Below are 21385 nucleotides of genomic sequence, written 5' to 3' on the forward strand. Positions count from 1 at the left end.
TCGTTACGTATACTAAATCTTCCTATTGGGAATACCAAGAAAGTTTTGTAATCTAATTAAACATAATCTATCATTTGGTACATATGCGTGAATATCAACAATAAAACTATAGAAGAAATGAAAATTAGTAGATATTCCAAATAATCACAGCTAATATAGACAAGATCCACTATTAATAAAAAATAACAAAAAAGCATTACAAATAGTATCATTAAACTCATCATAGATACCAGGACTAAATTTTGTAAATACGCCAGACGCGTGTTTCGTCTACAAAAGACTCATCAGTGACGCTCGAATCCAAAAAAGTTAAAAAGGCCAAATAGAGTACGAAGTTGAAGAGTATTGAGGACCAAAATTCCTAAAATTTTTGCCAAATACAGCTAAGATAATCTATGCCTGAGGTAGAAAAACCTTAGTATTTCAAAAAATTATAAATTTTGTAAGCAGTTAATTTATAAATATAACCATATCAATGATAATTCATGTCAGCACAAAAAGTGCTGACTACTGGGCTTGTGATACCCTCGGGAAAATAAATCTCCACCAGCAGTGGCATCGACCCAGTGGTTGTAAATAAAATCATCATAGATACCAGGACTAAATTTTGTAAATACGCCAGACGCGCGTTTCGTCTACAAAAGACTCATCAGTGACGTTCGAATCCAAAGAAGTTAAAAAGGCCAAATAGAGTACGGAGTTGAAGAGCATTGAGGACCAAAATTCCTAAAAGTTTTGCCAAATACAGCTAAGATAATCTATGCCCGAGGTAGAAAAACCTTAATATTTCAAAAAATTAAAATTTTTGTAAGAAGTTAATTTATAGATATAACCATATCAATGATAATTCATGTCAGCACAAAAAGTGCTGACTACTGGGCTTGTGATACCCTCGGGGAAATATATCTCATCAATAGGTCAAATGAACAAGAAAGTACGATTTGAGAGTACTTGCAGTTACTGACAGCTATTTAAAAGCCGAAACAATTAATAAAAAAAAATCAAGCATCAGAGACTAAAATCAACTAAAACACATCCCAGGGATTTAGTATTTTAACGTCATGAACAGTGAGAGTAGACATGACTTGTGCAATGCCAAACACAAATGTATCGACAGGTAGTAGCTAGGATAGTGAGGAGCGAATTCTTTACAGTATTATGGTAGACTTCAATCAATATTTTTTTCTTAAATGATCATTTCATTTAAGGACAATAACTTATAAACTAACTTTATGCTTTTAATTCGTATTAAATAAGTCTGTCATAATTGACGTGTGGAATATGTATGTAGGCTTTGTATAAGTCTGCTGTTTTTAGGATGACGACCATATTATATTGTGTTGGAAAGTGCATTTAACACACTATATGTAAATATTCTAGTTTACCTACTCAGTTTTCCAGCCTGATCGTATCGATACTTACCACCAACTTGAGGCTACAAAGAGCCTGTGTCGTTCACTTGTATCTACCGTGTTTGGAAAGCATGTACAAGAAGGTTAAAATCATAATAAATACTAGTAGTATTAGTATTAGATATCCTTTACTGATTGGTCATACGTTTGTTTAATTTGGAACAGTAGTTTAATTATAAAAGCAGATAATTTTGAAAAAAAAGGTTAAATAAATCACAAAAAATGACTTAAAAGGACAATAACTCCAATAAGATGTCAATTGACAATGTTGGTCATGTTGATTTATTCGTAGATCTTACTTTGCTGAAAACTGTTGCTGTGTATAGTTTATGTCTATCTAAAAAAATATTCAAAATAACCAAAACTGCAAAATTTCCTATAAATTGCCAATCAGGGCAGCAACCCAACAACGGGTTGTTTGATATGTCTGGATATGTAATGGGGAGATATTTATATAAATCTGGTGAACATTTGTACCCTAAGTCAGATTTGCTCTTAATGCTTTAGATCCAGAGACATAAGCTAAACACTGTATTTTACCCCAATGTTCTAAGTTTCGTCATGTCAACCATCTTGGTTGTCAGGCGGGGTATTTGGACACATACTAGATAACATAATAATGATTATGGCCAAGTTTGGTAAAATTTGTGTCAGTAGTTTCAGAGGAGAAGATTTTGTAAAAAATTATAATTATAATTGTAAACTCTTATTACTGATTACAATTAATTTATCTATAATAATATTTAAAATTAAAAAACCCAAACTACGAAATTTTCTTAAAACTACCATTTCAGGTGCTGCAACATAACAACATGTCGTCTGTTCGGAGTAGCTGTTTGTCCGGACGAATACTGCTAGAACTTTTTGTCCGGCCATTGAATGCGCATGTTATTTCTGTGCGTATAATGCTATCTTCAGCAGCACTAGGGGATCGCATGTTATCCGATCACTATTGATGATCATGGCTGATAGTGTCGATGTCAATATTTGTAATTTTATCAATTTTCAGAATTTAGATAGGGAATTCGACAGTATGAATTCAGAGGATGATATAATTTTACCAATTCATTCGACTCGCTATAGTTGTATAAATAGTTATCAGAGGAACCAGGATAATAATGTATAAAAGTGGGGATGTGGGACTTGGGTTTATAGAAAAAATAGGGATATGAAACCCTTAGGGACAGTAATGATTTGATTTTGTTGGAAAAGAAAAGAGGGATTTGGGAAAAAGGACTACCCCGTGCTTGAAATCGACCCCCCTCATGTAAATGAAATAAAATCTCACAGGGAATTTCTCGATTAGAACATTACAATGTTCTTTTCATTTTAGGAGGAAACTAAAGAAAAATGCCCCCCTCTCACTCAAAATATGTATGACTTTATGCTTAGGGGGTCCATTGCTCTGTTTGATAGATAAAGGCAAAATAGTTTTTTTTACGTTCTATTTTTAGCCATGTCGGCCATCTAGATTGGCAAGTGGGGTCATTGGACACATTTATTTAGCTAGATACATGTACCGTAAATGTTGATTGTGGCCAAGTTTGGTTAAATTTGGCCAAGTACAGGAGAAGATTTTTATAAAAGTTAACGACGACGATGACGAACGTCATATGGTTAGGAAGCTGACATGGCGAGCTGAAAATTAATTTTCCGCAAAAAATGAATGATAACAAAGCGATAAACGCTACGAACATACACATGTACTTGAATAGATCACCTCCAAAATATGAAAATGTTAAAAAACGAAAAAGAAAACTCTAGCAAAAAACTTATCAAAATTATGTACCAGGTCACTCCGGATCCAACATAAAATCTTTTGTCCCATAATTCATGGAAAACCCATTTATCCTTAAAAAGACTTAATAGCTCATAAAAGTTCATTTGCCAAAATTGAAGCCTCATATTAAAATTCAAATATTTCGAAAGAGCATTATATTGATTGTTTGAAATGGCCGGTGTCCTTTAAGGAACAAAATAAGCCAAAATATTGAAAGGCCATGGAACTCCTTTTCGAAGTATTTGATTTTTAAAATATGGCGGTAAAAAGCTAGAAAGGGCTGACTATGACTTTTACCTTAGATTTGCATTGGATTTATTTGGGTCTCAAATCAAAAGAAAAGAAACAAAAAATCTGAATTTTTTGAAAATGCAGTTTTATGAGCTTAACGTTTAGTCTTTGATGAAAAGATAAATGGATGCTATGGGGTAAAATACTTTACATTGTATCGTACGAAAAAAAACCCCAAGGAGTCCGAGCATCTGACACAAATTCCGAAACCTCACCACAGTAGATCCTTAAGGCAATTTTAAATTTGTGTAGGAATTATTCATGGATAAACTACCGTAAACCATTAAACGTCACATCTTAGGCAATTCAACAGCTAATAAAACTACACGTATACACTAATTAATATATTACAAAGAAGACATATAACACCTTTCCCCTACCTAAACAGCAACACGAACCATCTTTCACTTTAAAATCATGATACATCGAAGCATTCCAAAGCTTTTTTAAATAGCTAAAACTTGTATGTGTAGTAACTAATCTACCTAATTTAAATGCGGTAGTTGAAAGATAAAAATAAACTTAAATGATTCATTGTTTTACTGTAACGAACGAAGTAATATTTTGTCAAAATGGCGACTCATTTTAGAGCTCCCACACGTTTGAATATTAGTCCTTTCGCAGATACTGTGTCAACAGATTCAGAGACAGTGATGATAAGGAACCGATCGTTGTGGATAGCTGTTTCAGGTTTACAGAGCACATTTCATGCCTATCAAAAAGCAATGGAAGAATTGGTAGAAACGCCTCTTCAGAATCTTTCGAATCATACTGACATCCGTGCGGACAAAGCTAGGCTTAAGGATTCTGAGAAGATATTGAGGAAACATGTACTATTACTTATCGACGGTGTAAAAACCATGAAGAAAGCTATGACTAAACACAGTAAAAAAATCGATGAATTACTTACTCAAGGTAAATTTACAAACGACTATTCTTTTGCTGATTTTCCTAAAATGCTTCTGTAATTATTGCTAGGACTTTCATCTATTTATTGTCATTAGTTAAAATAAAAAAAGTAAGTGAAATGTAGTTATCTTAGAATAAGCCTTAGATCGACGAAAAACAAACAAAATGGGAGTTTACATATTCTATATGACATTCTTTAACTTGACTTAAAACGTTCCGAATATTTCACGCATTCAGGGTGAGAAATAGTAACAATCATATATCAACCGATCAAGTAAAAATAAAATCAATTGGAGACACGGATTCACTAAAAAAAAACAACATGAGAACATTTGTTGATACCATTCTCCTTTCATAAACCCCCTCAGCCAAGGTTGACCTTATTTGAATTTGGCGGTTCTGTTTATGTCCTTTTTGATAAAATATCTCCAAACGTTACAGCGTATTTACACATTCCATTCTTAAAATTGCATAGGTTAAGCGATCTTTACGAACGCAAATGCAGATCAGTGTTCCAGAAGCATTGGTTTCATTTATTAGCAATAGGTCGATCCTACTGTTAGTGGATTATAAGTCCCCATGGGTACCATCAGCTAAGTAGATGGTGCAATGGTACTATCATCAATTATAAAATACGTATTTAAATTTATCAGCTAATTATATTTACGTACCACTGACTTCAAGTTGTTTTGATTTTATCATTCCTGATGAACTTAGACCGTTGATTTTCCCGTTTGAATGGTTCTACACTAGTAATTTTGGGACCCTTTATAGCTTGTTGTTAGGTGTGAGCCAAGGCTCCATGTTGAAGGCCGTACATTGACCTGTAATGGTTTACTTTTTTAAATTGTTATTTGGATGGAGAGTTGTCTCATTGGATCTCACACCACATCTTCCTATATCTATTAGTTTAGAGAAGTGCTTCGGACGCACGAAATTTAGAATGTTTTGATTTCATACACAAGATGATTTTCAATAATTAAAACGTATAATGTATAAAACAAACATTCAAATCGTTTCATTTATATCATTAATGTTAGTTAGAACTACTGGTAGTCGATAAGTCTGAGTAGAATTTAATTTCATATGCGCACTAATAAAAAGAAACATTAAAGAATGTTTTTATTGTCTGACTTTCATTTTTTTTTAGACCTAAATAAAATTGAAAAAGGAAATAAATGGCTATTCTATTTATTTTTTAAATTATGAAACAAATTCAACAATTAAAGGGGCACTAGCTGTCAAATTCAAGTTCACTCATTTGACTCAAATTATCATATTGATTTATAACATACTAAAACGTTGATCCAATGTATATATAGTCTTTAATAAACAATTTATAATGAATAGGGTCGGATATATGTATCAACACTTCGTTTGTATTTTAGTCTAGACACAGTCTAACTAGGCATAATGTTGACCTATAAAGACTACCGGCGGTCATATAACCCGGTTTAAACACAAACATAGATACAAAAGCGAACTTGTACAATCGGAATTTTCTATATTTTTCTAATTTCATTTTATAGGTTATAAATATATCTTAATCATCCTTTTCCCCTGTATAAGAATAAGCCTTTTTTTCAAATTAGTCAATCGAATAGTGAATAATATAGCCTCACTGAATTCGTATTCATATAAACCTCAATTCAACGACTTATCTGGGAGATGGGAGATGGGTTATGGATGTATTATGCGTTTTCAGATATTAAAAGAAAAAGAATGTCAAAATTTCAAATAAAACAAGGGTAAATCCATTTGATTGACTGATTCGATACACAAAAACTCATTACTATATTATCAAGACCCTTATACATGTTCTCTGTGTTCTTAACGCAGAAATTTTCGTAATAGTTCATAAATAAGTTTGTGTATGAGTCCTTAGCATAATTCCATTAATATTAACCACAGACTGAGTGATAGTCTTTGTGGTGCTTGACCTCTTTTCACCCACTCAACAAATATCAGACTAAGAGTAAAAGTAGCAGGTGGACAAATGAACGTCAGCCATCCTTGAGAAGAATTAGTGCTTTTTAGCTACATGTGCTATAGCATCAGGAAAATTCCGTCAACAATGGTTAATTTATTTTCAAGGAGTTGAGATAATTTGTATTCATACGGGAATTATGAGAATCTATTTAAAGAGAGAAAATCTCATTCCTATACATGTAAAAGCGCTGATTTACGCATATATTTAACCTATTTAAAATAGTAAATGAAACAGACTAAGAAAAATCAAATTGCAGGAGTTTGCTTTCTACTTATATCAATATTTACGTAGTTATAGGATTATATGACCGTCGGAGGTCTTCGGAGATTACCTTGGTGGGTAATTAGATGCAAATGCCTTAAATATAATCAAAAGCAAAAAAGAAATTGATGTAAGTGTGGGCAAGTTTAATCATATACAAATTATCTATTTAATAGTATTTCCAACTTTGTACTTTATTCATATCTATTTTATCCTATATCATAATGATCTTACTATATTGAACATATTTTGTATTATATGGTCCAATGACTCCAAATATTCTATGTAGGCTCTTTGATATAAACCACCACTGACTATTGGACAAACTATTTTTCTTAATAGTTGTTTTATCTGGTTCTGGCTAGTTTGACAGTTCACCTTTTGACTATATATACTGTAATGTTAAACTATACAGTCAATGCAGAATAAGTAACACCAGAAGCAACACTATGAGCCGTATCCAGCATTATGAGGCATTTACATTAATGGGGTTTTCAAATTAATCCATGGTTAAAAATGTTTGTCTTAAATATTTTATTTGTTTTCATTTACTTTGCTAATTGTATTTCAAACTTTATTTTTTCTTATTTACCTGTTATTAAGTTTTATTGTTGTATAGTATTTTATTTATAGGTTAGACTATACTTGGTGATGTTTTATGAAGATTTAAGCCCCAGGCGGAGCCGAGGGTTTAAATCTTCATTAAACATGACCAAGTATTGTCTGGCCAATTTAAAACATATTCACACTTTCGAGTGACCTTTCAAAATTATCCTTTCCCATTGTAATATTTAAACATGAACAAGAGTTCACTTTTTATAATGAACTAAATGTAAAACGTAGGTAATCATCGTTTCAATGGATGGAATGAAATAGCTGTGACATAGTTTGTCAGGACCAAATGGATAAATTGTTTTTCTTCTGCTTCAGGTAAAATTTAATACTTATTTATCTTGAGATTTTTTTATTTTAAAAAACAACACAATATTATATAACTCCCTTTTTGAAATTTGATTTTTTTTTTATAAATATAGAACTCAGTACATATATTGTGTTTTTCTGAAAAAAAATTCCTTTGCTTTATATATCAGCAATCTGGCATTGTTTTCTTGAACATGTTGAAAGAAAAAACAATCCCTCAAATGTCAGGTATATACATTAAATAAATACTATTTTACCTATATCGTTACCCCAATTGTTTTTTTTGTTTATTCTATATATTTGTACCATTAGAAAATGTATGAAAATTTGCAAAATTCACAATGTTTTGTTTTAATCTTTGCTCTTTCACCTTTTATCAGTAGACTTTTTTCCTATGGAAAATGCCTCAGGGAATTGTACATTTCGTTAGTGCATTTATTAAGAGTTCACTTTCATACTTAACTGACAATGAAAAGTCATTCACGTATAGCATTTCATAGTGCATGGAAGATCATGTACTATGAAAATTAGAGTGGGAAAAACTGACTTTTCATTGGTCGAGAAGGGGTGAGTATGTTCTAAATAGTCGTATGGTCTTACTTACTTCAGTGAACATTTTTCATTAGAATTGATTAACAAATTGTTTACATTCAGAGCTGTCTTTTAACTGTGTTTTTCATTATTTTGCATTTGCAATTGTGTAATAAAAAATAATATACATTATGTGCTACAATATGATATATTCATTTCTTTGTAAAGTTTTATTATTTGTCATTAGCTGTATATTTTAGATATGTCGTTGCCTTCTTTTTATATATAATAAAGTATTTGAACGTTCTGCGTTCAATTCATCTAAGCCTTATTCCACCTGTTCAAATAAGAACTTATATGCAACAGCACGGCCTTCAGAGATGCGAAACCCCATACCATATACTCGACAATAAAAGGTTTCTGAGCCAAACAACTGTCAGTATATAATAGGTCTTAGTGAAGCTAGTGTGTTACTCTCAAGAACCAAGTTAGAAAACTTCTTAAAGTTTATACCACAGACTTACACTCCACATGGAATTAGTCAATCGATTAATGAATAATTTGACCTAACTGAATTCGTATTCATGTAACCTTCAATTCAACTACTTAGCTGGGAGATGAGTAACACATGCATTAGGCGTGTTCAGTTATTGAAAGGAAAAGAATGTCAACATTGAATGTGAAACAAAAGGTAAATCATTTGATTGACTGATTCATTCCTATACAGTTAAAACGATGATAAACATATATATTTACTAGTAGCCTATAATATAATATAAAACAGACAAATCAAAAAATCAAATTGCACGATCTACTTATATCTATATTTATGTTAATATCGGGCTATAAACCATTGGCAATCTTCAGAAGTCACTCCAATAATTGAAAGGCGTCAAAACTAAAATACACACGGCACACTAATACAATTATCGAGTCCATGCAATGCATTATTAGTTTACTATTGCATACTAATTTTGATTAGATTTCAAGTATATCCTTTTCATTTTGGATGTTACATTCGATCAAATTCCGGTTGTCGATTATTTACCATATTGTGTTGTGAAAAGCCAATGTGGCTGTACCTTTTAAATGCTTTGATAACAGTTCTTTTATTATGTCTTCTGTATGCTATAATGGTCGTATGGTTAAATATGCATTAAGGGTTTTGTGATATTTGTTACAAGTGTTTAGCTTCTTTATTGACGTATTGAACCTTATTAACATTACTAGTGGTTGTATTGATTCCGTTTCCTTGGGCATTGTCTAAATCAAATATATCCTTTCTGTACTTTTTGTTTGATCAAAATTTTGATTACTTCGATATTTTATATCCTCTTTTGAGCAGACGTCTTTAGCTTTAGTTCACTTGACCTACTAAGTCATTCGATCATTTGCCACCCGTTTGCGTTCTTACTCCGTTGTCTGTCTGTCCATCTGGCCATCCGTTCATCGTCTGGTATCGATAAAGATCTTCTCAATTAAGACCTCTAGACCAAATTTTAACCAAACTGTAGAGCTGCATGATTCGTAGGATATCTAGACGAGAATAAAGTGTGTGTTATTCAATTCTTTTTAGATGGTTAAACATTGATAATAGTAATAAATGCAGTGTTTTATTTATTCCCCACCGACTTGAGATTTCAACTCAAATCTGAAACGATAATAATCATGTTAAGTTCGGTATAATTGTACAATCCTATTGGGAGTTACTTTTCCTGAAATAATACATTTTACGAAATGTCTCTGTTTTAAGTTAATATCATGAAAACTATAATAAATCATGTGAACAAATTATTCAATGAGTTAACATTTAAAAGTAAGTGGAATACAGAAATTGTAAATGAATTCCCTACAGGAGATTTTTTTAGTTAATATAGTTAAAAGTCACAGGTTTGGGTAGAAACGATGATAAATGAAGAGCGTTCAAACTTTAAGTGAAAAAACAGGGGCAGATCCAGCTATTTTAAAAAGGGGGTTCCCAACCCAGAGTAAAAGGGGGGGGGGGGGTTCCAACTATATGCTCCCATTCAAATGCATTGATCGGCCAAAAAAAGGGGTTCCAACCCTTGGATCCGCAAATGCAAAAACGATCTGCAAAGTCGGAAGATTTACAAATAATTAAATATAATCAACATCGCCAATTGATCCTTTCTATGAGTTCTTGCCCTTGAAAGATTATTTTTACCAAATAATTCGCTAGACTATTGTAAAAAGAGATAAACTTACAACATACAACAAAGATGTTAAGCCCATAATACCTACAAATAAGTAATTAAAACCACGATGTTCGATCGATTTCTTGTAGGGTTATTCCCTTGCCATTATTTCAAACACGTAAGGAGCTGGGTTGAAAACTTCAATAACTAAAAATGATCAGTATGAAAAAAATGTACTTGTTTTGCCACCGAACTATATATATTTTCCAATTTATACAATTATGGCTGTTATAATGTTAACTATAATAAGTTTGGTTTAAAGTTTTATACGGAAAAGGTTCAACACGACAAGGTATATCTACCCTGAAAATCAGAAAAAAATTGTAAAGTTATTGGCCTTGAAATATTTTTTTTGCATTTCTGAATGTGATCGTAAATGATTAAGAACCAATGTTAACAGTGTAATTGAAAATTTGATTTATATTAGTTCCGAAGATAGAGCACGTGTTAGTCGAAAATGGCAACGATAAACGCAAAATGGCATGGTCATGGCAATATTTCGCTATGGAACCTGTCAAAAATTGAAATCAGAAATCGTAATATTTAGAAAAAAATATAAATGATGAAACATGCAGAGGTAAAAAATTGTCAACTTTGTTATGCAAGTTTGACTTAAAAGATACGACCACTCAATAAGGTAGATTATAACCGTGAATGTTCTAGGACTACTGGCTATATCTCGAAAACTAACAACTGATGAAGCCTAAAATTTTAACCATGTTTGACCTTTATAGGCAACAATTTAAATATTAGGGGAATTATGATCTTTCAATATAATATGTAATTTTATAAAAAAAAGTCTCAAACAGTTAAAAACAAAGAAAAAAGTACAGGGAACTTGTATTGGACAGACGTTAACCTTCAGAATCGACTATGGTAGGCTGAACCAGCTTTTCTAGAACAGAAACACACTTGCAATGTATAACTCAGAATCTTTTAAGCGTATGGATGCAGTGTTCTCCTTCACACATAAATATGCAAGTCTTTAGTCTTATTATATCAGTATTCTTATTTGTTTCATCGTTTTTTCTTCTTTTTTGTTATAAAAAGGATGTAGACGTGGTCAGATATTTAGTTGAACTTCTAGAATTTATCTACATTATGTTAAACGCAATGCCTAACATTCTAGTCTTGAAAAGATTTTCAGCAAAGTTTTGTTAAACATGTAGGTAAATACAGAAAAAAAGATGCAGGATATTATTATGTTTCATCTTTGCCTATTTTTCATTTCTATTCAGATGACCCGGATATCTCCAGAGGATACAATGATGTAGAAGATCACAAGGTAGATTAAAGAATAAATAAATTTTGTACCAAAAACTTATCAATAAAGGCAACAGTAGTATACCGGTATTCAAGAGTCATAAATTAATTGAGAAAAAACCAAACCGGGTTACAAACCAAAACATAGGGGAACACATCAACTGTTAGAGGAAAACAATGAATAAACAGGAGCACTGAAGTGCAACAAAAGCAAACGCCACCAAACATAGAAACGAACTGTTTGACAACGGCTGCCAAATTCCAGACTTGGGGCAGGACATTTTAATAAAAAAAAAGTGGTTTGAACTTGGTCTAATGGAATCTCATTACAATTTTTTTTTCATTTTATTACTATGGCTCTTTCATTGATTAGATTAAACATTGTTTAATAAGTATTTTACAATCATTTTTATAGCTATTTAGCAAGTTACTATCAAACTTTTTTTCACAGTAGGATAATCAATAACCTGTCCAATGTAACATTTGTACTGGCAGTATTCTAAAATACGAGATAATACATAACACAATGATTTATTTAATAATTTTATGCTTTATTCTACATCCTAGTATATATATATAATTAAAGCATTGTAACAGATGAGTTATGGCCCCTGAACCAAGGTGATTAGTGTTTCATAGCTCCGCAAAAAAGTGATTTTTTTTAGTAAGATTGCAGCTAATAGTATGGTATGAATTGTTGAAGACTGTATGCAATATATGTTTACGGTTCTTTTGAGACTAAAACATTCAAAAACGGACAAATAATTTAGTATTTATCAATGTGTGAAGACAAAAAAAAATCCAAACGAAAAAAACAAAATGGCCACCTCTTATGCCGAAGCAGCTAGAGATGAAAACAAATACAAAAACAAAAATGATGACTGCCTGATTGGTAATGTTAAACCAACATTTCTTCTGGAAACAGACGCCTTTGGTGAAAATGATATGAATCATTTAGGTCAGGCCCATTCCTTATAAATATAGAGGTATATCGAGCAATAGAAGAGCAGGTACCAGTTAGAGCTTTAATTGGGTTACAGAGAGTTCGAGGCATCTGGCGAATATATTTCGACAATGAACAAGACAAAAAAGAACTACTGTCATTGGGGTTAACCATCAGAAGAAAATCAATAACCTTGTACTTGAGAAACCCAAAGGTAACCATGATTAATGAAGAACCAAATGCTATAAAGGTACGAGTCAAAAAAGTTCCTCTATCAGCAGATGACGACCAGATCTTGAAAACTCTTGAAACCTCAGTTAGGAAGTGTGAGATAATCACTCACTCCAGGGAAAGATTGAGAATTGACAATCTTGTATCAAAATGCAGAACAGGTGATAGGATAGTCGTATGCAAAACTTTCAATCCGCCTCTGCCAAAGTCGTTGAAAATAGGCAATTATTGGCTACTATCAGCCATTTTGGCCAAGCATCTACAAGCAGACCAAATATGAAATGTAGTAAGTGTCTAGATGAAGGGAACAAAGCAAACACTTGTCCAAACGGATGGAAGTGTAAAAAATGTGGTCAACTAGGACATAGACAATATGAGTGCGACGAGCATTCTGATGTTGAAGTTGAGGAAGAAAATACATATATGACCAACATGGAGGGTGTCTGCAATCCAGACATTTTCCATGCAAGTGAAAATGATGTACAGACCAATGAACAAACTGAAGACAACGATGAGTCATTCCAGGATAGTGATGTCGATTCCAAAAGCTCGACAAAACCTCTCCTAAATACCAAGGGTAGAAGTAGGTTAGAGAGTGACACGGAACATTCGCATTTGAACCTTGGTACTCAGGAAAGTAAATCCGCTGGAAAAGATAATTCCCAACAACAAAAGGAAAAACCTAAAATTCTTAAAAGTGTTGACAGAAGACCAGGTATCTCGAGGTATTTGACAACAAAACCGAGTCATGATCAGAGTGACACTACAAACAGCACACCTAAACAGTCAAAAACAAAGAACATGGAAAAATCTCCAGTAACCCCAACAGAGAATCTGCACGACACAACACGAGATGAGACTGCTAAGAAGCCAAAAAAAGAGACGATAATTTAACATCTGTTAATTAAAATACAAAATATAAGACTAGAACTCTTTTATTTTAAATTATAAAAATAAAACTAAAAAAAAATGCATTTTGTCAATCATATTTTTCCCAAAACAGTATGTATAGCACTGATATCATTTATTTTTAACTGTATATACTTTTCGAGATATGTCTCAAAATGTTTGTTGTTATGTGACACAGCTGATGAAGGTTGTCCACTTAAAATATCCAGACTGACAGATAGTCTAATCAATACCAATAATGAAGATCATAAATGGTCTGTTCTTCATTAAAGTTTTATCCTGAAAAAGAAAAAGACAAATAAAAATAAAAAGTACATTAATGTATGTGTATTTAATAAAGTGGCAAATAAATGTTATGGTGTACTAGAGAATCTAGTCATGTCGATGATAATATTTATGTCATGTTATTATAATATTAAATTAAAGTATTTACCATCTGCTACTAAATATCCTGATCGAGAAAACATATTAATCAATCTTAAAAAGTCTCCATAAAAAGCGGATGAAATAACCTTGACCAGAAATTCTATAAATACTTTAATGTTTAGGTCAAAATATAGAACGTACAAAACTAAAAGTAGAGATCAAGTGTACCATGTGTACCTGGACAGCGAAAGTCTAAATCTATTGCAAAACAAATACCATATACTTGACGAATATAATCATCACGAGAATAGGTCATCAATACTAATTATGGAAAAGATCGATAACATAATACATTTTACTGTACGGGAAAATAATTTTACACTGTTTAAACATGTTAAAATATCAATCAGGAATACACCGACTATAAACATAGAGAAGATAGTAAACAAACCGATATTACTTCAGAAAAAAACAAACACAGTTCTAAATTCATCTTTTAAATACCAACGATCTAAAAAACGAATCGCAATCAGTGAGGCGTATAACGGTATTTCTCAGATAAAACAAATGCTACATCAGTATGTAAACTGCCCTATAACTAAGTCTTCTTATACAGAAACAAGACTAAAAGAATTTAGTTTTAAGTCAGTCATAAGAAATAACAAAATAACAATAAAGAAAACAAATCCTAAATGCTTCATTATTAATGGTAAGAAAGATAACTCACCATGCTACTGTATGAAATTTAAAATATCCAACTATAAACCACCATGAAAAACTATTTGCATATTTGTACGGTCAATGTTAATGGCCTACAGCAACCTGAAAAATTAAATAAAATAGTAAGTTGGGCAAATCAACAAAAATGTGATCTAATTTTTATACAGGAAACTCATTTTACTAAACAAATGCAAGATACTTTGTCTAAAGAACTTGGTAAAAACATTTTCAGAAGTGATGGTACAAGTAATTCACGCGGAGTAGCAATATGGATAAAAGATAGAATAAATTTTAAAATTATTGATGAGCACAAAGATTCTGATGGTAGATTTATTTTGATTAATATTGAAATAAATGAAAATATTTACACGCTAGTAAATATCTATGCTCCAAATAGATCAAGAGAAAGAAATAGTTTTTTTTTCAAAATTGTTAAATCATATATAAATAAATATGGATTAGATCAAACAATTCTTGGGTGGAGATTTTAACGACATCTGGTCATTAATTGATACAAAAAATGAAACTAAATCCTCCAAAAAATTTGATAAACCAGTTACAGGTTTAAAAGGGCTTATAAAATTGTGTAAATTAATAGACATTTGGAGAAGTAGAAATAAAAACCTAAGGCAATTTACTTGGTGTAGGAAAGATAGATCAGAAGCCACAATAATTGATTACTTTCTGATTTCAAAAGAAGTAGAAAAAAAAAAATGTAAAAACTACGATATTAGACCTTTAGAACAGAAAATAACTGACCATAATGCAGTATCCTTCAAAATTAATACTAAAAGAGAAAATAAGGGGCGTGGCTACTGGAAATTAAACTCAAGTGTGGTTACTGTGATGATTTAGGGATACAATGGGACAATTTGAACATAGAGGTAAGAGATGCAAGTTTAAAGTATTGTAAAAGAAAAGCCAAATTAAAAAAAGATAAAATAAATATCCTAGAAAAACACCTAAATGATCTCAATAATAAAGCAAATAATGGTACAGATGTAAATCATAAATTACAAAAAGAAATTGAGAATGTGGAAAATGATCTAGAGAGTTTATATAAAGACAAAATTAAAGGACAAAAAATAAGATCAAGGGTAAAATGGTTTGAAGAAGGGGGAAAAATAGTGCATACTTCTTGGGACTAGATAAGAGTCGTCAAACAAAAAAGATTATAACTGAACTATATGATGAAAATGGGCTCGCAACAACGGATCAAGATAAAATTCTAAATCTACAAGTGAAATATTACAAAAAACTTTATGAGTCAACTAATCCTTGTGATAATGAAGTTAAAACATATATTAAGGAAACAAAATTTACAAAAACGCTTTAAGATTCAGATAGTTATCAATATAAAGGGGAAGTAACAGAAATTGAATGCACTTATGCAGTTTTAAAAATGAAGCTTAATAAATCCTCTGGTCTTAATGGGCTGACAGTGGAATTTTATAGGCAATTTTGGACGAGCCTAAAAAAATATTGTTGTCAAAGTATTTAATTATAATTATGAAAAAAAAAGAACTTACAAACTCACAAAAAAAGGTGCAATTTCACTAATTTTTAAAAAGAATGATTCTCTTTAATTAGATAATTATCGTCCCATAACTTTATTGAATATTGATACTAAACTATTAGCTTATGTGTTTGCTCAGAGACTTAAAAAAGTACTACCATCTATTATTAGTCTAGATCAAACAGGATATGTTAAAAATAGATATATCGGTTTTAACATCAAACAAATTCAAGATATAATAGATTATTCTGAGAAATTTAATATAGAAGGAGCAATCCTTTTCTTAGATTTTAGTAAAGCTTTTGACTCACTAGAATGGACTTTCATGACGGAAACACTGAAACGGTTTGGATTTAAAAGTACCTTTATCAGATGGGTGGAAACTATGTATAACGACATTAAGGGATGTATCTTAAATTATGGGTGGGTCTCAGGTCCGTTTAAAATATATCGAGGAATACGACAAGGGTGTCCGATTTCAGCGTTACTTGTTGTTATTACAGTAGAATTAATGGCAATAAGACTTAGAAGTAATAAAGATTTTAAAGGTATAAAAAATACATTAATTGGAAAATCTTGTAATTTAAACATTTGTCAATTAGCTGACGATACAACACTTTTTCTTCAGTCAAAGAAAGAAATAAGTTTAGCTCTCAGTATAATTGAAACATTTGGAAGTTTTTCAGGACTTAAGCTTAATAGAAATAAAACGGAAGGGGTATGGTTAGGAAGATTAAAAAGTTCAAAAGATAAATATGAAAATATAAATTGGACCGACAAACCAATCAAAAGCCTTGGAATATATTTTGGGTATGACAAAAAACAGTGTCAAACATTAAATATTGAAAAAGTGTTGGACAAATTAACGAAACTTGTAGAAAGATGGGCAAAAAGAAAGTTAACACTACTTGGAAAAATATTAATAGTAAAAGCTCTTCTGCTACCAAATATTACCTACATTGCTACTAACAGTATCATTACTAAGGAATATCTACAAATATAAATAAAATCTTATATAAATTCATTTGGAACGGAGAACCGATAAAATAAAAAGGTCAATAATAACAAAAAACTTTGCAGAAGGGGGGTTAAAAACGATTGATATAAAATTCTATATAAAATCTATACATTGTAAATGGATTATAAAAATATTAGAATCAGAAAATGCAAATTGGTCTGTATTATCAAAATTATACCTTAATAAATTCGGAAAAAACCTTCTTATTCTCAAAATGAATGAAAATAACACAAAATTGCTAGATAAAAACATATGAAACAGTACACCAACCTTCTATGAAGAAATGATAAAAACATGGATAAATGTAAATAATTGTGAAAACAATCATCATGATCAAATCAATAATTATTTAGAAATCAGAAAACAAGTTATATGGGGAAATAAATTCATAAAATTTCAAGGAAAATGTTTGTTCTTTGATTATAACTGGATTGATAGTAACATACTATATATAAATGACATAATAGATAAAAGAGGAAATATATCAGAAGAAATGATTACTTCAAAATTAAGAAATAAAAGGAATTGGATTTTTGAATACTCAAAACTAAAAAATCTATACCAAAGCAATGGACAGACATATTAAAATCAGAAGAATCATTCAAAACAAAAGTCCACATCAACCGAACAAAAACTAAACTTAGAGATTGTAATGATGTTCTTACTATTAATACTAAAAACATATACAAATTAGTATTAAGTGTGTCAAAAACAGAAATACCAGTAGGATTTTTAAAATTGGAAAGAGTCTTTAGCAAAGGGAGACTAATAAATGAATTTAAAGACTCTATTAAATTTAATTTTGAATATCTTAAAGATAATAAAATAAAAATGTTTAGGTGGAAATTAATGCACTTTATTTTGCTAAATGAGGTGCTGCTTTTTCAGTGGAAAATTTCACAAAACAATTTGTGTTCATATTGCAATGAAATAGATAATTATAATATTTTTTTCATTACATGTTCATATCATAAAACATTCTGGAAATCAATAAAAGTTTTACTTAAAAAAAGTCTTCATAGGCGAACATGTAATAAGTCTTCATTCGTTGGTTATAGGATACAAAATTCATGACGATGCATACTTTGCGCTAAATCATCTGCTTAGCGTAAAGTTCTTTCCAGTCTATAAAACACATTATGTTTCTAATAAAAAAAACCAAAGCAGTAGACACAATAAGAATTTTTGAATATGAGGTAGAAAATACTGTAGAACTATATAGTATTGACCAATATATAGATCAGCAGTCTATTAACACAGGTGTTGAATATTTTGAAGAATAATAATGAAGTCATTTTCTAGTTAACTTAAGCTACATGTATGACCAAAAAAAACCAAACCAGATGCTATATATCTAGATTATGTGTGATTGTATGCGATTTTTTCCCTTTATTATAAATGTACTATGCAAGTAATTATATGTAAGTGCTATGCCTAAGGTATGAATATGTGTGAAAGTTATGGAAATAAATTTGTTTGTAAAATGTATCATGTGACACTGAACAAGTATGCCTGTATGTGCAGAAAAGTTTGTTTGTACAACAATTATTACTATGAATGTTAATGTGGGTAATTCAGATATATTAGTATATTAGGTGTGTGTGTGTGTGTCTTTGTCAATATATAGGTACTTCGACACTTGTACGCTACATTTGTGTACATTCTTTACAAACTTTGGCAGGTAAAGGTCATGACACGGTACTTCTCTGGGTCAAATCAATAACAAATTTAATAAAGATTGAAAGTGCAAATATGAAAAATATATTTACACTCCAACTTACCTTTTCGCAATATTATTCCAAGCTTTCAAAACCACATCGAAATTAATATTCCAAATTCTCGAAACACTTAAAAAAATATTGTCCAAACACGAGGAACAGAAAAGTCGTGTGAGGTCACTTGACCGCTATAAACAACTTTCGAGTTCTCATTTCCGTCAAAAACTCTAGTTTAAGTGAACGTCATTTGTGCGTTTAGTGGCGTCGTCACTTCCATTCCAATGTTGAGCGAGTGGTTGGAAAACTATAATTCTATATTGTACGAATTATTCGGCAAATTGAATTCTCAAAATTGACAATCAGCATTGCTGTCATTAGGGAATTGTCAATAAGTACCTACAGAACAACCATTATTTCTAGTTTATCCTGCACAATGACGATCACTAAGACGCTTGATGAACGCAAATAATGCAGGGATACAGGCGACCCCCTCTATCTGGTAAATGACGTCATAAAGGCGCGAATAATTGACGAGTTTTTTACGGTGACGTTTCTGATTAGATAATAAAAGAACCCCAAAAGTCATTCCGGATGAAAGATCTATTTCCGTAAAAAAATTATTGTGTAGATATTGTTTATGAATATATCTGAAAACACTTTTTGTGAAGTAGCAAAGACTATTAGTTTAATGTGTGAAATAAACCAGTGTAATTTATTAGTTAATTTTACTGAATATTATCCCTGGGTATTCAGTGGTAATTTAACAGGGAAACTTGATGAAATGCTGTACACCAAATTTAATTGTTAAACAGCAATATGTGCAATAAAGAATCAATTAGAGTGTTAAAAAAAATAATTAAAGCATTGTAATATTGGTTGGTCAATTAAGATTTTATTGATGTCTTCAAGCTGTTATTATGATAAGACGTGATAAAAAAGCTGGAAAATATGGAAGTTAAACTATTTTATAGAAAGGATATACAGACCATGAAGCTATCTGTCTCAACCTAAAAAAATCAAATTTGAGGGACATTAACATATTTAGGATATAAGTATGGGTTTGCCTATGAACCCGATTCAGATCATGATATATTCACTCAAGTTTCTTGAGTTATTGAGTAGACGCAATCGTAAGATCACAACATAGACATGTAGCGGAAAGGAAAAGAAATACTAAACATCGAGTAAAACTCAAAACGGAAAGTCCCCAATCAATTGGCAAAATGAAAAGCTAAAACACATCAAACAAAGACAACTGTCATATTCCTGACTTGGCATTGGTTTTATAGCTAGCTAAACTACTCAATATACGAGAGTCGCATAAAAATCTATTATATTGACAACGATGTATGACCACAACAAACATACGTAATAGGTAAAAATGCAAGAAAATTGGATACAGCAACCAACATTGTGTCAACATGTAGCAGCAGATGCATAAATAGCAAGAGACGCTTATCCTGTCTACGCATCTTGTTGTGCTCCCTTTAGAGTTTATGCAATTCCCTCAGTTTTGTTTTATTTTGTATAATTTTAATTGATTTATGATATTTAAATATATATGAATATAACTGTTGCCTCAAATTCAAGTATATCTTGATTTTTAGATGTAAAATATTGTCAAATATAATGCCTACCCATGTTAAAATTAGCATACGTGTAGAGCATGACATGAAGGAAAAACTTCTATTCTTATAGGAAAAAAACCACGTTATTTTCATAGGTCGAAGTGTACAAAATTACTTACAAATGTTTGGCTGTTCCCGTTTCCTCCTCATGAAGTCTGTACATTACATTTTCATATTACATTTTCATATTTACTTAGTTTTAAATTGATTTTAGGACAAGTATATGTTGTTTGAATAACAATATATAATAAATTTTATGTAAGCAGCTAAAATGTACATAATACATTAGGATGAAAATGAAAATAACAAGATTGTAAACAGAAGCATGTGTCAAATATATTTTGTGCAAATTAAAAAACGGATTTTTTTACAAAGAGAAATAAGAACGTCATATCAAAATGAACAATTGTCTATTTCAGGATGAACCCTTAAATCATAGTTATACTAAATACCATACTATTTTTGTCTTTAAACTGCAATGTGACTCCGTTTTTATATTTTCATTTTGTGTTTTAAAATATATTTCAAATCTGATTTTAAAGGAAAGCATCTGACTTTGGTGTAGTAAATTTGATACGCTTCTATATGCGTGTTATGGAAATCAGTCGGGGGAATCAGTGCGACTGCTTTCACAATAGAGTATCAACAAAAAGCAACAAATGAATAAGTTTTTACAGTTTCATTAAAAAATAAGAACAAGACTAATATTTTTTTGTTTAATTTGTATGAAAAACCTAGAGAAATGAAAAAGATGTCGGTAAC

The 21385-nt window shown here is 31.0% G+C and overlaps 2 protein-coding genes across 2 annotated transcripts; both read left to right on the plus strand.

Annotated features, from left to right (window-relative positions):
* Positions 1-4048: 4048 nt before the first annotated feature.
* LOC139484206 (uncharacterized) lies at positions 4049-11605 on the plus strand. The gene is made up of 2 exons (XM_071267940.1): positions 4049-4398; positions 11550-11605. The coding sequence occupies exons 1-2, from the start codon at positions 4056-4058 to the stop codon at positions 11603-11605; spliced, it is 399 nt and encodes a 132-aa protein (XP_071124041.1). The 5' UTR covers positions 4049-4055.
* Positions 11606-13024: 1419 nt separating this feature from the next.
* LOC139484207 (uncharacterized) lies at positions 13025-13642 on the plus strand. The gene has a single exon (XM_071267941.1). The coding sequence runs from the start codon at positions 13025-13027 to the stop codon at positions 13640-13642; it is 618 nt and encodes a 205-aa protein (XP_071124042.1).
* The last annotated feature ends 7743 nt before the right edge of the window (positions 13643-21385 follow it).

Source organism: Mytilus edulis, chromosome 8 (assembly GCF_963676685.1).
Source record: "Mytilus edulis chromosome 8, xbMytEdul2.2, whole genome shotgun sequence".
In the NCBI taxonomy this organism is placed as follows: Eukaryota; Metazoa; Mollusca; class Bivalvia; order Mytilida; family Mytilidae; genus Mytilus; species Mytilus edulis.